The sequence below is a fragment of the Ciona intestinalis genome, unplaced genomic scaffold (genome assembly GCF_000224145.3).
Source record: "Ciona intestinalis unplaced genomic scaffold, KH HT000105.2, whole genome shotgun sequence".
NCBI classification, from domain to species: Eukaryota; Metazoa; Chordata; class Ascidiacea; order Phlebobranchia; family Cionidae; genus Ciona; species Ciona intestinalis.
In genome coordinates, this window is record NW_004190427.2 from 275,313 (window position 1) to 294,965 (window position 19,653).

The 19,653-nt window shown below is 45.7% G+C and overlaps 1 protein-coding gene across 2 annotated transcripts; it reads right to left on the reverse strand.

The window, feature by feature from the left end:
• Positions 1–207: 207 nt before the first annotated feature.
• myc (transcription factor protein) lies at positions 208–19,085 on the reverse strand. 2 transcript variants are annotated; one of them, XM_009863234.3, is made up of 4 exons: positions 18,924–19,085; positions 18,483–18,607; positions 16,425–17,094; positions 208–3,555 (listed from the first exon to the last, which is right to left on the reverse strand). In XM_009863234.3, the coding sequence occupies exons 3-4, from the start codon at positions 17,047–17,049 to the stop codon at positions 2,135–2,137; spliced, it is 2,046 nt and encodes a 681-aa protein (XP_009861536.1). In that variant the 5' UTR covers positions 17,050–17,094; positions 18,483–18,607; positions 18,924–19,085; the 3' UTR covers positions 208–2,134.
• Positions 19,086–19,653: the final 568 nt, after the last annotated feature.

A 19,653-nucleotide genomic window follows, 5' to 3' on the forward strand; every position in this document is an offset into this window, starting at 1 on the left:
GGTTTTCCCCCAGTCGTCTGGTGAGCGGGGAAGTTTAACTGCTCGAATTGCAAGACACTGTTAAGCCTGTCTTATCTGAGGTATTTCAATTATTAACCACTAGACTACGGTCGCCAGCTGCCTGGTAGGCCTAAGTATATGCTATGTAGAATACTTGCATAAACTAACTTTGTTGGGTTTGAAGAAATTACAAATAAACAACATAAATTCCCTTCTCCCGCGTTTATTGACAAGCTGAAACGAATGGTCAAAAGGAGACATATAGCTTTGTATATACTAAATGAAGAACCGAAAAAGAATTAGGAGAATAAGCAGCCCGTGCACGCATAACATACGGTGGGGTGTGAGTTAAAAGGAAAATTTGGAGTTCTCATGCATGGGACAAAAAAAGGCGAACATATTAGGAGGCGCTTGTTTAACTATACAGCCAAATTAGAAGGTCAGTTTTGGTGATTTTTAGGGTTATAGCACGCAGTGTTAGAATGATTGTACGCGACCGAAAGGGAGTTTTTTGCAAGTAACGCAAACTAAACGAAGCAGCTAAAATAAACGCGTTTAACGAAGGATTCGAAGACGCCCCGTTACGCGGGCATGCACTCAACACACAGCACACGCAATTTGCTATTAAATAGGGATATCTGTACACACACACAGTTACGCGCGTAAAATACAAGGGGGAAATTACAAAGGGTATATTCACAAAAAAAAAACAAGTAAGCATAGTAGCGAGTACCTGAACGGAGACGCGCGTCGTTGTGGTGACGACATACGCTCCGGTCTACCCTTCTTTCTACACAAGTTATTTAGCAGCAGGAAGTATTGGAAATAGACTCCTTCGAACGTAAAGGTATTAAAACTGAAAATCAAACAGAAAAAAAGCGGGGTCGGGCGAACTCCGACTCGCGGGTGGCGACGTTTTTTTGCTATCTATACGACGTAAAGTACCGGGAAACGGGCGAGAACGACCCGCTGGGGGTTAAACTCGCGAAGCGCTTTTCAGCAACGGCGTTGCTCGGAATCACAGACCACAGTAATATGAGTCGAGGTAAGAAACACGATGGCCGAGGTTCGGGAAGACGACAGTGAGGCGAAAGCGGGATCGAGGCGGCACTGTCGCCTATATAATTCAACGAACACGGCCCGCGCGTTTTTCTCAACCGCGGGTTCAACACTTCGGGTTAATGTAGATACGTCTGACAACGATCGCGTTATATGGCCTCGGGGTTAGTGTAAAAAATGGGTGAATTTTACCAAGAAAGTGGGCTCAAGTCGCCGCTAGGGAATAAGTAGGTTTGGTTAAGGCACGACATGGGTTGTTGGTAACATACGAACGGGCGAAAGCTGCGTGTTTAACAGTGAGCGACAACAGAATACTGATATGATTTACGATTACCAGACATGGCACTGGGATATTAGAAAATGTTTTTATGTGTTTTTGTTTATATTTTGAATTTTTTGTTAGCGGTTCGCTTGGTTTGAAAAGTTTTTATGGTTTAGCAGCAACTGGAAAAGGAAAAATAGAAGTCTATGTTACACTGGCAGTGGGGAAAGCGTAGTGCTCTATGGTAGTAGGCCCTTAGCGTGAACGCTACGTCAAACTGTTCACGATGCTACGCTACAGCTTTATACAAATGCATACAATTGGCGAAGTAAGGCAAAAACGTGGGCGGTCAAACAACGAAAAAACGAAAAGCGATGATTTGTGGTGTTTGGCAGTGGTCGGACATTATCGGCTGTTTTGAAGTTAAATTACAATTTCGGGGAAGTATTTACACTTTACGGGTCTGGGGTTGTTTTGGGGTGGAATGTGGGTATAAAAAGTAACGAAAAAAAACGAATTCGGTCCGTGGAACACAACTACTGGTTGACTCGATTCGTGGTGGTAACGAAAAAACAGAAGGAAATCATAATTAAAATTCATAAAACAACTTAAAAGGCTGCGGTCGTTGCCGCGCGGACAAGTCAGAAATAATAAAAGATAATTTTAACGAAAAAACAACGAACGGTAGATAGAACGAAAAGTGCCCGATGGTAAAATAATCTGAAAAAATAAAAAGAAAAAAAAACGCTATGTCTATCCGGCGAAAAGTGGAATTGTAAGTTTGTAGGTCTTAACGTGTAAGAAGTCAGGGGTTTAGAATGAGTAAACGTTCGTAAAGGTTTCTTTTAGATGGTCCTCCGCAATATAGGCTTCTTCGCCGCTGATTTCTGCCTCATAGTCGGAGTAGCAGTCGTTGTTTTGGTAAAAAACAGAAGTTCTGTCATCTTCCATATCTTCCTGGGTGTTGGTGGCGGTAACGTCTTGCACGACGTATGTGACAGTCGCTACTTCAGGTACGCCGACCACGCGCTCGCATTTGACTGTGGCGGGGATCGAGATCGTCTTCACGGAGGAAATCTCGGATGCGAGAGAACGCAGGCGCTGTTGGAGCGCAAGTTGACGCTGCTGAAGACGCGCCTTTTCGCTCTGAAGCTGTGCGTGCTCCTGTTGAAGCTGGAAGCTGTAGTCACGGGCTTTCTTTAGAATTGTAACTTTCGGGGTGCGCTCCTGTTCGGCGAGCTCCGGGACGCATTTACGTAGCGTGTGGAACGATGTACGAAGACCTTCACGTCTCTGACGTTCAAGGACATTGTGGGCGACTCTTATGAGCTCTTCGTCCGACCCAGAGCTGCTGCTGGTGGTCTCACTGCTTGCTGTCCTTGTTTTTTGGGGCGAAGTCGGGGCATCGCCGTTTGAGCTAGCGGGACTGCTGGCTGGAGAGTCGAAGGTCTGCACGATCTTCGCCTTTGTCTTCTTGGCATATTTCTTCTTCTCAGTAATTGGTACTGGAGCGTAGATTCGCTCTGTCTTGATGGGCTGTACAGTTTTGAGCGACTTTAGCTCTGGTATGTCGTTGGCTAGGCTGGGGTTGGTGGAATTGGCGAATGCGTTCAATTTGTTGGCGAGCTCACTGCGATGCCTCATCACGCCGGTGTTTGATACCATCGAGACACCGTCAAGGGACAGAAAGCGTCGTTTGGGCCCAACAGGTGCCGCCACATCTGTAACGTTAGCGTTTTCTTTGCCATTCTCGTTGATCCCCATTAAAGCGGACGGAGTTGCCATGCGCATTATTTGGTGAACGCCATTGCTGGTTTTCTCGCCCGGACTGCTGTACCTGCGTTTTGTTGCAGTTGCGCTTGCAGCAACAGTTGTCGAATTAACCACTGGGAGACGTTTTAACTGAACGTTGACCTGCTGCTGGGTACCGGTTTTGTTGGTAAGGGAAACTACGTTCCTGTTTTTTACGATCATTACCGTCTTCTTTTGCCCGTTGCTAGTAACTTGCTGACCGATTTGAAGTTTTGCCTTGGTCCTTCCGCGTATCTGGTCGTCGTTGATTGGTGTGCGATCCTGCAACCGGTTTACGCCGGTCGTGACTAGTTCAAGTTGCCTGTGCTTGCCGTTCTGCCTCGCCACGAGCGTGCCAACATATTTGCGGCCTTGCGAAACGACGCCGAGCGTGGTGGTGGTGTGATTCGCCTTGTCCACGGTAACCACGTCTATTTCCTCGTCTGCAAAGAAAGTGGTTTGTTAACTTTGTTGTTTAGGGTTAAACTGTATTGTATTAAATAAACCAAGTGCAGCGAAAACCACGTAATCTTACTACCCGAGGCCTCGTATAAGCGAGAGTCCTGGTAATCCAGTAACAAGGCGTTCTAATAAGCCTAAATTTCGGTTTTGCGTTGCGAATGTCAAGGTAGAATGAACGCGCCCGGGGGTATGCAACGCGCCTTATGGCAAGCGGCTCGCCATGTAGCAGGCCGAGTGCATACACGTCTACCACCGGTTGATGGCCAGATAACCTTTACTCTCAATGACCCCATGAAAAAATGCAAGAAAATGTATCGAAAGTTGTCATATTACCCCCAATGACCGAGCTTAAGAGTAGTTTAACTTATTGTGTGAAACTTCCACCACAAACCGCGAGGGTTGATAAAATGAATCGGTGTAATTAATAGCGCGGTGTAGTAGGTGTGCATAATATAGCATGACGTCGCGGTGTACGTCGTTGCACAGACGGCTTCAAAGAGGCTGCTTGTAACCGATCAATCATAAGCGTATCGCACCAGAGCGATGCATGTAGGAAACCGGTGTCGTAACCGTCGCGCTATCAAACGGGCATGTTGAATGGCACCGGATTTGTGTGGTTTTGACTGACGCCCGCAGCCAGCGGTGGTAAAATATGCGAGAGCTTCGTTATTACAGTCAAAATGACGCGCATGTATAGTGGTATGTGTGATTTAAATTATAAACATCCGATTGACTCTCATTGTGTTCGGATGACATGTCAGTTATGAAAAAGTACTTCCTGCCGCCGAGACCACCACAAGGGACCATATTAGAGTCACCTGTTCGTGGCGAATTCCACTGTACGGTAGAATATGTCATTGAACTGCACCCCTTTGAGATATATGCCGGCTGTACGCCGCTGACGAAATATGATCGTTTAGTCGAGCACCCGGGGGAAGTGTGTAATACCTTCGTAACTAATGACAACACATGTTGGGAACTCGTCCAAAAGCGGTAAATGCGCAAGTCAGTCGATCTCGGTCCGCTGAGCGGAAATGTATCCGACAGTCTAAGCATGTCACGGATGCCCAGCGCCGTGGTTTGAAAATCGTGGTAAAATTTGCGGCAAAAACTGCGGATTCTGCTGCTCGTCTTAGCCATAATACGCGTTCAGCTGCGCACGGAGGCAGCACGGAGCGGGAAGCGCCAATTACTTAGGAATTTTGCGCCGTTACATTTGCACGAAAATCCGGAGCTGTATGTTGCAGGTCGAGCGGGCCTTTGAAGGCGGTAAGCTATTCCCAAGCCACCGTAAATAACCAAGAAACTCCGGGAGTTTGTATCATTCTGCGCGCCAGTATGGCTGACTTTGGCCTCGGCGCAAGGGGTCGCAACAGCTGTGCGCTTGCGCTGACCGATCCAATTATCCTGTCTGGCCGGACACAACAAAGCCTATTGAGACCAGACGGAATCACTGCTTTTTTAAAGCTGTAAGCTTATTTCGAATGTATGGTTCGCACACAAAGGATGTAAATTGGCGGGATTGTTGCTCGGGTAAAACGGATTTTAACCTTGCATTGACCTCGGCAAGCTAGATACTGACGGAAGGCCACAGTGCATTAGTATGGTCGGTCCCTTTAAACAGTTTCCTGGACTACAAAACACACAGCGCAACGGCCAGAGTATACTGTGGTGAATGGAAGCATGCCCTTCTGGCGGCACCCGCTCCCATTCATGCAATTGGCGTGGGAACTCGCGTGTCGGAACTTAAATGTGGAAGAGCGAATTACTGCAAAAACCGGTAACACACCACACAGTTACTACGAAAAAATGCAAAAAAAAAACGAGGATGCACCACACATCAAACACTTGTCCCTGCCATTAACTTTAACCGGCAGATGGTAAACGGGCAGTACAAACACGCGTATCTCGGCGGGTGGGGAGCTGTTAATGCGGCCTTTCTCGGAAAGTGTTACTCATAAATGTAGTTAAAACTTCTTACATAATACCGTAGGCGTTAATCATTGCAGCAATAAACGATTATGTACACCCAGCTTAGATGTATTGTTTAAAGCGGGTGAATTTCTGGCCGTTTACGAAAGTGTCATCATTTGTCTTTTGTGTATTGATTTAATCAGACTTGGCAAATAACGACGTTCGCGCGAAAACAAGACAAACCGACTGTGTATTTCAATACAAATCACGCTATTGTTTAAGTTTTACGATAACGGACGATTGAAGTTGTAGAAATTACTTGCATCGGCCGCTATTTGCATGTTGTTTTAAACGTTTAGTCTTAAGCCATGTAAAATAGTTGATGTACCCTGGACTAATCTAAAAACGACGGTGCGCTCACTGTAACACGTATGCGTGGGCAGTGCTAGGAGCGTGGGAAGCCGCCCTACGGTAAGGGGTCAAATTTAAAAGTGGCTGTAATAGGTTTTAAAAACAGCTTGCTGGGGCTATGATCAACGAGCAAGAACGGTTAGCAGGAGGCTGTGGTATGCACCGGCAGTTAATTAAGAGTACATGTTGGTTTCTTAGAGGCGATACAGCGCATCGCTTCTGTCTAAATCGAACGGGACCATTTTAGGCTGTTTTATTCTGTAAGGGTGAGGTCCTACACTCAAATCATGGGACCTTGGATTTGGGGCACAGACGGGATATTTCTTTTTAGATGCTATCGTGCACTTTGAAGCGGGCATGCACTATGTTGAACACGTTTTGAGTTCGTAAACTGATGTACGTGAGATGTTTTTCGACACAGCATAAATTAGGGCGATCGTATTACCTAGGAAATTACTCGTCGTCCGGCGTGTAACACTACTGAGGCCTGCATGTTCGTTTGGGCTGGTTACATGGGAACTGACCGATGCAAAAACAAAACATTGCCTGTTATAGAGACTGGTTTGTAGCAGCCTGCTTTCCTAAAAATGGGGTGAAATGATGTTGTCATATTTTGCGTATGAACCTGTTTCGTTAATTAATAGTACGACAAACTTTAATGAATGTAAACGGAATGTTTTCTCTAGTGGATTGAACGATCGTTCTTGGTAACGAACATTGCGTAAGCGAAGTCTTTTAAATTTAGGATCAGATTTGAAGCCAGTTTCCTCAGTACACAAAACGACAATTTGCATAGTAGAACCCGGGTGCTTTTGTTTAAAGTGGTTAGCAACCGTAGGCATGCCAACAATGCGACGGTCCACTTCACACAGTGCGCATGCGCAGCAACGATCGAGAAATTACAGGATCGAAAGATCACCGGTCAGTGAGTTCACCACGGTTCGTTCGACCACCCTGCCTGAACTCGGGCGCTTAACGAAAACTCGGTCACAGTTCAAACCAAGTCGGTACGGTACTTCACTATTTCACATGGTATGTAATCAGCGGGAATACCACAGGAAACTTCGTCGTTAAGACTACTAGTAAAAAAAGACGGAGTTCGCCTTCGTTGCTGACGCTGTATTATATTCCAGTTGGAAAGAAAAGCAAATACGATCTTATGAAACTAGACCACGTTTGTTGGGGGGTAATGACGGTAGCAGGATGTTAATTCTACACCTTCATCCTTAATGCGTCTATGGTTGGCGCGGGGAACCAACGGTCGTCCAAAATTTTCCAGGAGCAGATCAGCCTGTCCGGTTAAAGCGCTAGTTCGTACGTCAAAGCGCGTGCGGAGAGGAAACATTAAAAAATGTTTGTGCTGTGAAGCAAATCAAGCAGCAAGCGTAGGCGGACTACCGCACGCCACTTCATCTCGGAGCTCGAGAGCACACTGTGGCCATATGATGCCGCTAAACAAGCTCTTTGTGCGTTAGAGATGTCCGCTGTTGTAACGTGAAAAATCCGTGTCAAGTGTTTGCTGGCGCACGGCGGTACTGGGATGATAGTACAGATGTTAACATAAATCACACATCACTGCGTGCCAGTACCTTTGTTTTAACAGCGACATGAATGGGGAAACAGTTGCTTCTTAAACAGTTATGCAAAATCCGGCCCGTGCCCTTATAAACACATGTCGGACGAGCGTTATATTTTGGTGGGTCGTGTAATTTTAGTGAGACAGATATGACAGATAATACAATCGAGATAAACAAATCTGGGCTGGTTTACACAAGCAAATCTCGGCGAAGACCTACGCTCCTCCTGTCGCAGTCGGGACCAGGTGTGGAGGAAATCGTAACAACAATTGACACAAAAACAAAACAAAATGCATTAATTTAAAGTAGACACTGTTTTGACTGCAAAGTCTTCTAAACGCTCTCTGATACCAGTCGCCCAAACAGCGCATGTCGTAACCAGATCTTAATTTCCTAATTTCCAGATGTCCGGGCTCGCTGTTTAGGAGACATTCTACGTAGAAAGACAGTTTGGAACGATATGTGTGCGTATGTTTGCGATATTGCACAATATAAGAAACGCGGCTTCTGTCTCACTTTATGGTGTGCACCAGCAGTTTGCAATGGCTGTTTGAACTTTAAAGCTATAGTTCCGGGTGCAAAATGACAATTGCGCAATTTGTAAAGCTTCAAAAGCTATCCCCAAGCGTATTCATGGCTCGGTCGAGACCTCGGCTGTGGTTTTAGTGCAGAATCAGTGTTGGCGCTCGGCAAACACCTGCTGCGATCTTGAGTAAAAGAAGCGAACGACCCGCCCCTCGTTTAAACAGTTTGTCACGCTAAAAATATGCTGACGATAAGCGCTGGGGACCAAAATTCTTCCTTAAGCCGCATAATTTATCGCGTATTTTGATTTACCTACAATAAACGTGATAAAGGAGTGGGGTAGCGGGTATTGAACTAAGCGTTGCGCCTTTGAATGCGATAGTGGTGATGGCCTACGGTGATTCACGACGATCATTAGTAATTCCGGTATAACGCGTATACGACACACAAGGCGCCGAGCATTAATAACAAACCGACTACACGGGGTGGCTTGTGACTCAGTGTGTCGAGGGCCCCTTATGACGTCATAGACAGGAAAAACAAAACTTTTCAACGATTACTTTTCGCCAAACATCCGGCAGTGATTTTTAAATCGACGCCGCCGACAACAGCTGATGCGTTGCTGGGTATGCGGGCTGCGTAGGTAAATGTTCGACTGCGCCTATAAGTCAGGAAACCTGGCAGCGGCAAGCGACCTATGAATCACATACATTGGGGCTCAATGTAAAACCAGCACCGCCAAATTGTCATAGCGGGGTAGAATTATAAAGGATGCCTGGGAGCTAGAAGGACGTAGTACGCAAATTGTACGAAAATATGATACAATGCGCTTAAAGTATTGCACTATAATGAATGAACCAGGCGCTAATGATTCGGGGTGCCATTGTGTTTACGTAAATCAGTCTCCTTTGTAAGCGTGAATTTAAATCAAAGGAATTTGCATTGCCAGTGTACATATCAGCTTTATGTGCATATTATACGACGGGGCGACGTCTCAATGTTAGGAATTTATTCATTTACAACGAGCATGCAATTCATGTCGCGCTCATGTGCCTAAATACACACAAGCGATGGGCATAAGCCACACACTCAAACCACTTCAGTCCCAAGCGGGTCATCATCGTAAATAGTCTATTGTGTCCTTGGGCATAACTGCATACGCGGCGCTTTCGCAATCCATAGTGGGTTTCGTAACCAACCGCTATTGTTGCGCAACCGCTGCTTGCAGCAAGTCGCCACGACGAATGCAGCACGTATAGATGCGTTTCTTTTCTTACAGTTTACGTTTTACGAGTTATTAAATGGAAATTAACAATGGGCGGCAATGAAACTTAATCGATTACCGGAAAATGAGTGACAGCTTTTCCTGTTACTACGCTGCTACACCAGTGAAAAACGGTTATAGTGTACAATTTTCAGAGGGTAGCGATATTCAAGTACATGTTTCCTATCCATATGGTTCCAACGGTTAAATCTGTATGGAAAAGCGGACAGAACTGGTATCGGCCCTTGCATGTAACAGTAATGTTTCACGTCAGCGGTTGAATTGACGACAGCAGACATTCGGCCGCCTTGAACGGTAGCAGTTCCAAATATAAAATACTAAAATAGTGCGGTTTCCCAAACGCAATGACGTCACGCCGTAGTATTAAGGTGCACACAGTATTACGAAATACTCCACGTACAAGCTGTCGGTGTATGTTTGCTCGTGTATTTGAGGCGCTCCGAGCATACACATTTCGAGGCATACATGTAAAGGTCACAGACAAACAACGTTCCCGCTCCAGCGTTTTATGAATGAAGAACCTCATATCGTTTCACGTGGACGGAAAACCAAATTAAGGCAAACAGACAAGTTGGGAAGTCGAGATTTCTACAGCTACTTTATTGCTTTGAGTCACCGGTTAAAAGCATTCTGCGTTCTCTTGGTATTTCATGTCGACACCTATTTTACAGGAGCGGGAGTACGCTACAGTATAAATACCTCTGCACTTGAAAGAAGAAGTGACCCGTATCCGGCTTTTCAGCCCCGCAAATATGACGGCCGGTAGTCGTTAATGCCGCGCGCACCCTTTCAATTTCGGTTTATTTATTTATAGGGCATTGCTTGCGCATTGGCACAAATGACCCGCTTAAATAGCAATTTCTGCTGGACGCCTGGCAGCGGCTTTGGTCGTAGAGGCGGCAACGGACGTTGCAAATGAAAATCTTATTGCCGGATTACATACTGCTGCCCGCTAAGCGGTTAAACTAATTATACCGGTCGAGAAACTTTCACGAAGCTCTAAATGTTAACCATTTCGAGCGGTTTTGATTATACACTCGAAAGTGGACATTAAACTCTATTTTCATAGATTACGCAGCTCGCAGGCGAAAGTTTGTTATTAAACTAATTACCGAACGATTTGTGTAAATTTCTTTACAGCAAAGCATAATAATTTGCGAAAAAGTAATTTGTCAAATGCGATAATTGCGTTGTATTATCCTGATTGAGTTGAGACCGTGGACAGCAGTAATAAGCCTGGGACACGATAGGGTAAAGGTCGAAAATGGCTCACTGCCACTGGCTTTAATATTTGCATAGGCGGCCGGAAGGGGATTTTAAAGTTATTAATTTCAATGGCGGCGGTGATTAAATTCGGCAACGAAGGGAATATAATAACCAAACGCGCTGTTTATGTTTGGGTAGACACTTCGGTACCAAGGCTGTTCTGGACCAGCAGAGATGTGTAGGAAACGGGGCCGGGTGGAACGCCGTGAAATTATATCAATTTCTGAAGCGTGGCGAATGATGACCGCTATAGGATTTGGGGCGACATATAGGGCGTGGAAGAACCAATAAAAACAAATCAAAAAGAGAGCGCGCACTGACCGCTATTCATCCTTTCCTTTATTCGGTCCACGCCAGAGTGCGCACACTTGTTAGTTGCAACGTTAAATGGCCGTTTAGAGTCATGGGCGAAATGGCAAGAGAAAGTGAGGACGGACGGGGCCGGGGATAATAATATCGATAGAGAGTGATGACTGACAGAGGAAAAGTGATACGAAAAGACTTTTCACCGGTTGTGCCGTGGACTGTCCGCCCCTCAGGCAAACAATCGGTCTGGGACGTCTATTGAACGGTGGCGAAGCACATCCCCCTAAAAACCCCCGGCCCCCGGCTGAACCGGAGAACAAATACATCGGAAGGAGATTGCGCGTTTTCGCCCCGAAAACGGGCCACAGCTTCCGCCCGGGGTTTTGTGATCCACTCGAGCCCGCACATAAACCGATCGCGCGGAAGAATAGCGAAATTCCGTCGCATGGCGGGGAGAATTGATAGCCGCAAATTGACAACCACTGCGCGGAACGAAAAGTGAGTTTGCGAGTAATGGACTTGCAGGAAGACCGGTCGCTTGGGACAATAAGAGTCAAGAAAGCGATCCGTCTCTTTCTGTGGTTAAATATAACGGTATCTAAAGGCGTCATAGCATGATTCATATAACCCGTCTCTAAGAAAACCTGCTATTTTTTTCGGGATTTTATTCATGTGGGTTCTTAAAGTCGAGGAGGTAAAGCGGAGATCTATGATTGACATTTATAACTAAGCTTTCAAATCTCTTCCGAGTGGACAGCTTATGAGTGCTTTGATGCGTAATACAGACCGGTCACGGCGAATCGGAGGCGTATATGCTCACGTATAGCGGCTTACTATAAGCGGCCCTTGACAAGCATTAATGTGTGCTTGTCGGTTATTCCCTGTTCAATTTATTTCTTATGAGGCTTAAAAAGCGCGAGTGAAGGTCGAATATTTGACGGCGAACACTTGAAAGCGATTCGCTGTGGTAACTGCCAACATATTACAAGGCAAGTCAGGCAGTTCCCCAATCAAACAAGATTTGCAAGGTAACGTTTACATCGGCCACGACGAAGTGTTGATGGTTACGGCAAAATCTCGGCCGCGTTTCATTGAGAAAGGAGTGGTGATTATACTTCTACGCTTTTCGGCGATTTTTCGTTTTCTTAAGAATTGGCCCAATCGCTGGGTTATTTTGAAATCTGACCGCGAAATTATATAATGAAAAGTGCGGAACACACACTGGGTAGACATAATGCCCAAGTTCATGTCGTGTCGCGCCGCCCAAAGAGGCAAATATCAGTGTGCTGGGATTAAGAGGCGATTCGAAGAATGTGCTCTCAGCGTTATAAGCGCTCGTCATCGGGTAATCTGTTGGCGAGCAACGGGAGATGTAGCAATTAAGGTGCTGGTGCTGAAGAATGGCAAGCCTTGCCGGTAAAGTAACTAATTTCTCTTGAACGTTGGCGGATACACAAACGGACAGGCCGTCAAATGAAATCGTACAATCACGCCGCCACAGTCGGCGTCACTGCGTTTCGAGGCTTATTAATCTTGGCCACGGCGGCAGTGGACGGAAAAATAACAGGTTTCTGTGCAAAACCTATCGCGCATCGGCGGTTTACCATCATAATTATCGTGGTTCGTGCTGCATTAAGTGGTGGTAGACCAGTTATCATCGGATAATACGATGTTCCGCTCTGTGAGAACATCAATGAGGCGGTGGTGCACATCAGGCCGCATAAAAATTGCAGGAAAAAGTTTAGAAATGACGAGTTAAGTTTGGTAGAGGTCCTTGCATGGCTGCCCTTTCAAGGAAGACGGTTAGCGATAAAACCCCGAACTTAGCGTATGATGTAATAACAGGCAATGCATTCTCTCACGAAGCGACGGCGTCTCGCCCGCATCAATACATCGATTGGCTCATGAAAAATTCAGCCAAAGACTAAACACGATAGGCACGACGTAATGCATCAAATGGAAAACAAAGCGCTTTGGTCTGTACGTACGTGAACGTGCGCGCGGGTGTGTGTGTGCAACGGCTTGCAGTCGAAGTTGACCAAGCGCTGACGTATAAACTTATGATTACCTTCTAGGATTTGGACAGAATTCGCGGGGCGCATTTATGTGGTAGGTTCTTTGGTAATCTCTGGGGTAAGAACGTGGAACGGGCATACCAGTGCGAAGTTTCAATTCAAATCAACACAAAGGGCGACAGCTATAATTTTGGTATCGGCGGGGAACAGTGCGGCGCCGGCGACAGCGTTCTGATTCGCAATACGAGGTACGTCGAACCTGTTGGCTTGGAAGATCAAACGATTTCAATTCGTTGCTATCAATTATTCATCGTGGGTGCAGACTATTACTTTGTCATAGGGGTAGAGTGAACTGGACACGGTAAAACGAGCTACCACGACGTGCGTAAGCGTTGGTAGCACGAAAACGATTGCGGGGGCGATCACACATCGTCATCAAAGACTCGCGACAGAAAACCAAAAATTTAAGTTCCGACCGTTTCCCAGCAACAGTACGGGTGTAATCAGCACTGTGGTGATGTTAATATGTGTGGCGGAACAAATGTCCCAAACCGCTATTTTTATTGCTTTAAATTGAGTAATCCCCGACACGCGTGCCGAGGTACCGTTTCCAGACGATTTCCAATTAGCAAGTCTGCCGAGGGCGAATTATATTTCCTATTATTCCTTGCCCGCATAAATCAAGACTTCAAAGATCGTCAAATCTTTTAATTCCCCAGAAAGCGTTGTGTGTAGTTACCTCGATGTGTATTCTGCCAAGTGTGTCAACGCGCCGCTCGTTAACGAAATTAGACCTAGGCTTAATAACGTCGAATTTAATTCGTACATCAAATAACAATTCCGGCGAATTTGGAAGCGGTCCGGTAAAATTGCTATTAAACCGGCAGGTCGTAAAAACGGGAATGTCGAATAACGCGTTGGTGGGAAATAGCGGAATCGACAGTGACGTTGGTGTTAAGAGAAGGCAGCATGTGAGAGGGGGTGCTAAGGTTCAAACGGAGTTTTCGCTCCATTGCACTCGCCTTACAATAACATCAATCGCGAACTAACAATTCGCACCGCCAAAGCGCAAGTTCCGAAGACCAGCTGACAGTGGGGGTTGTCGCTTAAGCTGGTGGTAATGGCCTTGGAGATTATTGGCGGCCGTGGCGTCGCTAACGATGCATCGTTATGGCAGGGGTTCTGCTTTATGGACAGTATGAGCAACGCTTAGCTTGGGTGGAAGAGGTTATGAACAAAATAACGAGCCTTTTCCGTTTTATTGGCGGTTTTAATGCCCTGAATTGTTTAAGGACTCACCGTTAAGCGTATAATCTTGCGTTCGCGGCTTTTCTCGTTAAAAAGGCCTTTGGCAAAATTAACCAGCGAAATTTAATGTGACGAAAACTCGATGTTTCTAAACTTATAACATGAACGAAATCTGCTGGACGGGGGTTTCCAAGCCGGCATATTCATGCTGGCTGTGGCATTTCAAAAGGAGAAGGTTAGAATTGCGTCATCATCACTCAATACCGGAAGAATGCGCTTGAAGCAACAGACCGGCGAGCACTGACAACAACAGCTTAGCCTGAACTGACCACCCCTGGGGAAGAAGGCGCTTGGTTTTTCGAAGGTTTTAAAGACCGGCTCAACAGCGAGTCCGTATGACGCACGGCCCGAAATATGCGGGGGAATTGTTGCGCTGAACAACGCCGATTTTATCGGGCAGTATTCTGTGTCGGCATCTCGACGATAAATATAACACCCTGTACTTGAACCGGAGGCACACCCGTGTTGATGGATGTCATAGAATGAAACAAAGGAGGAAAATCGCTCATTAAGTAAACGGCGGACGATGAACTAAATTTTAACTGGTGGTTTTCCGTTTTTCATCGGGAAGAATTCCCCAGTGCGATAGCGTTTCGCCGCTTATTCATGTTTCGGAGCGGAGGCAGTGCTTTAAGTGAAGCAGTTACGTCAGCAGTAGCAAGAGCCCCTGGGAAGTGTCCCATTATCGCCTCGTGCATTTTTGCCCGGATAAGCGCATTTCGTAATTTTTTCGAGACGAACTGGCCAGCGAATTCGTTCCGCAGCTATTTACGTTATTTTTGTATCGGCTGACGATGGCTTTGAACTGGGCCCACTCGCCCACAGGCGTCTAACCTCAGAAGCAGCTTGGCCAGATAACCGGCCACTCAGTAACTCAAGTGGCGACCTGTGTTACATTGTCCATAGCAAGCGTCTGCGTTTTGCCGACCAATGTAAACGATTACACCAAAACGACTGCAACATTACATAGGTATGATTCAATGCGATAGAATGTGGTATTGGAAAAGTGTGACGTACACAAAGATTGAAACATTATACGTACTATTATACTACCACAAGTTCAGTAAAACCAAGGTTTATAGATAGTGCAACACTGTAGCACTCGTGACGTTATTTTCCATCGCCAACATTTTATTTGCGGTTTTCGTAACCTGCGGTCTAGATGTGTGCTTCCGGTAAAAACCAAAATAAAACGTTGAGATGAAAGCAGCCGACCGAGATACGCAACACCATCAAACGCGTGGTAAAAGTTTATTTGCTCGCCTTCAAGATATCAATGTGCGCTAAACCATGGTTCCGTCATATACAACTAAACTAAGATGTGGAAGACATATTGCCAGTAGTTTTACGTTGTCTGGAAAATCGAATAGGGCAATAAAATATTTAAGTTGTGAAAAGCTATCAGTCACGGGCTTTATTTGAAATTCTTATAAAGCGATTTTTTAAAGGCCAATGTACGGTGTTATATAGCTTTGTGCTAGGATTTGAGTGCCGGGCGTGTTTGTTTAACGAAATTGTCAATACAGGTCTCTTAACGGACGCAGAGGGACCGCATGTTAGTGTATATACAGTGATAAGTCTGTTAATTTCGGGCCTGGTAGTACTGGTAAGTGGAACGGCGGCAGATTAGAATGCGGAAATTTCACACGCCCAATTACCACGGCGATTTTTGGTAACAAAAGCACAAGTCCGACTTCCGTCGGATCAAGGTTAATTTAGTCTCGGTTTACCGAAGCGCATCAGCAGTAGGATGGACTAAGTCGGTGGCGCGCGGCGGGAATGGCGAACAGGGTCATAACATACGACCTTGAAGCTTATTCTTCAAAGCATCACGCAGCTAAGGTGCGCGGCCCGAACAGCTTATTCATACTGTGTTACGCAGACGGGCGTTATAGCGGTCCGGTATAACGTAAACACCTGAAGTTGCCACTGGTTCATTGTGGTTCAGTGTGATATAATGGCCGGGAGTGACAAGTGGGCATTTAAAAATTATGCGCTGGATTTAGTCTGGCAAATAATCGAAGCAGAAATGAAACCTCTACGCAGCCAGCTAGTCCATGGGACGAGTCGCGAGGAATGATATGTTGGCGGTGCGAAGCTGACAGCCATGGATATGTTAGCGCCCATCTAGACGGGCACTAAAAGCGGAAGCAGAAACAAATAGCCCGTAACTGCGTCAATCGCAGGTTTCGCTGCACAGCAAAATATGCGGACATTTAAAAAGATAACGAAATTTGACATACCTGAATCGCTGGTTGTTTCTAATGGTTCGGCTCGCCTCTTGGCACTGATGTTTGATGTTGGACTTAATCGTCTCTTCTCGGTGGCTGAATTGACCGTGAATACAGCTAGGGGGTTGACACATCCATTCGCCGCGTTGAAGCGCTGGGATCCCGGGGAGACGTTGCGCGGGCGTCCGACCCTCGAAACCTCGGAGTGGGGCTTGTGGCCGATTCCATTCCACATACAGTCCTTAATGAGCTTATAACTGGCATCAATCTCATTGGACTGGGCCTCCGGCTTGTTTGAAAAGTTCGAGGTTAAATCGACACTCGGCAATACTTGTTCGGTCGGTATCTCGCCGAGGCTCTCCTTGACCATTGAGAGCGTGTTGTCGGCAAAATAAGAGTCAGTGTCCGGCACCAGAGATTCGGGATCGAGGTCAGAGTCCAACGAGCCAAAGTGTTCGGGGGATCGTGGTGGAGTTGGCAGCAGCTCGAACTTTTTCCAGATTTCTTCGCTCAAACAAGCGCCATAGGTGGGACTCGATGGCGGTAGGTCTTCTTCTTGGTTGTAATAAAACAGCGGTCGCAGCTCATCGAACTGGGACATTATTGGATCGGTGTTTATCGGTGTGCTGAGCTTCATAATGAATTCAGAACTTCACCACAACGACCAAAGCTAACACTAAGCCTGCAAGTATCGGTATAAGATTAACAGTCCTTTTCAAAAACTCCTTAAACCCTAACGGAAAATCTGATTTTCCGAAGTATTTGCTAATTGATAAATGTTGCAAAATTCTCTCTGCAACAATGCAGTGCCTTGTCGCTAGGCTAATTCTCGTCGTGTCTCCAGGAGGAGACAATAACGACATATGGTGGCGAAGACGCTCGCCCGACTGTTTTATATCAAGCGAATAATCGCAGTATATTAAAGAAGCGAGTAAAAGAACTAACGACAAAGTAATCAAAGTCTTGGTAGTTTCAAACATAAACTAAGTCTAAATGGGAAAAAAGTCGATCAGCTGAGCTGGGAAAAACACAAGAGAGAACTGAGAGAACCTTTTTCCCCCAGACGGTCTGGCCTGTCTGGTTGTGCATCTTTACCAAAACACGCTCGGGGAAACTTTTTCGCCGGGTTTGAAACCTATTCCCTCGGCAAGGTAGGTCTTTATTTCCTCGGCCTACATTGCATAGCGAAATAGGTCAAGCGATTGCACTTTGCTGACTGCCTTTATTTATTATCGGTAAAAATTGTGTGTGGAGCCATTTACTTGCTTACTCAAGCGGACGCAAGCACATTTTTTACGAAATAGCAATCTTAACTGATAACTGATTTGTTGCTGATACTCTTATAACCTACTAACAGCAAGTTAAACTCAAATACAAGTAAACCGGCGGCGGACTTTGCGACAATTAAATACGATCGCCAAACAACGCTTGCTGTACAGCGGATAAAAACACGGCGCCCGAGAACGCAAAACAGAAAGGTACTGTCCCAAAAACGCAACAAATCCAATTAGCAAACGGCGTTGAGACTAGCAGCACTCTCTCGCACCCTATACAGGATAGCCTACTGAAGTATGCACCCGAAGCAAGCCACTCGTTCGCGCAGCAAATAAGGAAACGATAGTTCCCTTTTCCTAAAGCAAATTCCCTGATGTGCTTTCAATATTCGTAGCCAAACTGAGAGAATGGTCGCACTGCAACAAGCAAGATAAGCTAAAAACATTCACGAATTTAAAGCTTATTATCCTGTCCGCCCCCCTTTCACAGCACATTACAACGTTCAAGCGCCAAAGCCGCGCTCAAGCTTAACTATGAAAAAATTACGTTTCTACAATACAACGTTGACAATCAGCTGTTCTTTCCCGCGAGAGAATGCCGTGTACCTTCAGGAGCGCTTTCTCATTCTCTCTCTTTGAGAAATAAAAGCAAGCGGGTTTCCCGCCAGAGCAACGTCAAGTGGGCGTTTTCACAGAAGTAACAAATAATCATTACCAAAGTGCAGGTTTTTGGAATGCTGGCCGGGCGCGTAAGATTGCCAGTAGTTATTGGCGTAAAAGGGTCACACACGGGTACCTGTACGAGATGCTGTAGTTCGGATTGCAGCGCCTGCTATGCGCTTATGGTGTAGCGGGATTTCGACATCTAAGGCTGATGTTACGCAACTGCAGAGCAGCTGTGGGTGGAGCCACAGACTTCGTCTGAAATAAAATAGCAATGAATAATCCGGATATCCCCGAGAGACGTGACAAGAAAGGCTGAGAAGCATATAGTTTGCTCTCGTCTGTCCTCAAGCGGACATCTCTTCAACCAAACCACATACAACCAATTTAGTAATTTTCTGTCACATAACAACATGTCTACAAATTCACGTGTTAAATCGAACATGCGGAGTTTAAGCGACCTCACTTGTAATACGTAACCACACTTCGTTAGTACATAGGTAGCCAGCGTACCCTAAGCCCAAGTAATAAACTTGTACTAAATACTTGGCTATTAAACATATTTGCACCTTACCTAAACACGTATAATCCTGTCCACATAATCTAAATTCAGTTCACATGCAGCGTGTGAAGTTATTTAGATATGCGTTGTAACACTATAAACTCCTTTACAGTTGCATGTTTCGCGGCTTAGTGGGTTTTGCAGCCAAAAGCGCTGATCGCTACTTTCAGAACAACAGCCAGCTTAAAATTACTGGCGAATACAGTTCTATGTGTGTGTATACAAGTCGCTAAGCTAATTATCACTAAAGCGCTTTGCGCTACTCGCGCCTGATCAATACTACGTGTTCTGAGGCAGAAACGGCGCATACAAATGCCACACAACGGGTTAATCACAGTACAGGCGCGTATACGTAGCAATGGCATACACAACGTTGTTAGTGCTCGCAAGTGCATGTTTAGCTTGAAAGAGTTATGCAGATCATGCAGTTGACGCACAAACAACAACGATATCTAATATGACACAACTAACACCTTCTTATTCCTAAACCTGCACAATAAAAGCTTAATCTTAATGCTGAAAATCAAGCAAACTCCGGTTCATTTCCTGCTGGTCATTGTTTGTATTCGACAAAAATATTGCGTAACTTTCAGCATTATGACATCACAATACTGGATCAAACAAACCACCGATATTACAGTAATCAGTAGGGTGGACCAAACACAATCCAAAGATTTTATTTTGCTTCAATATTTCGCCGTATACCGGTTGCAGGGTTTCCTATGTTCTTGTGATAACTTCG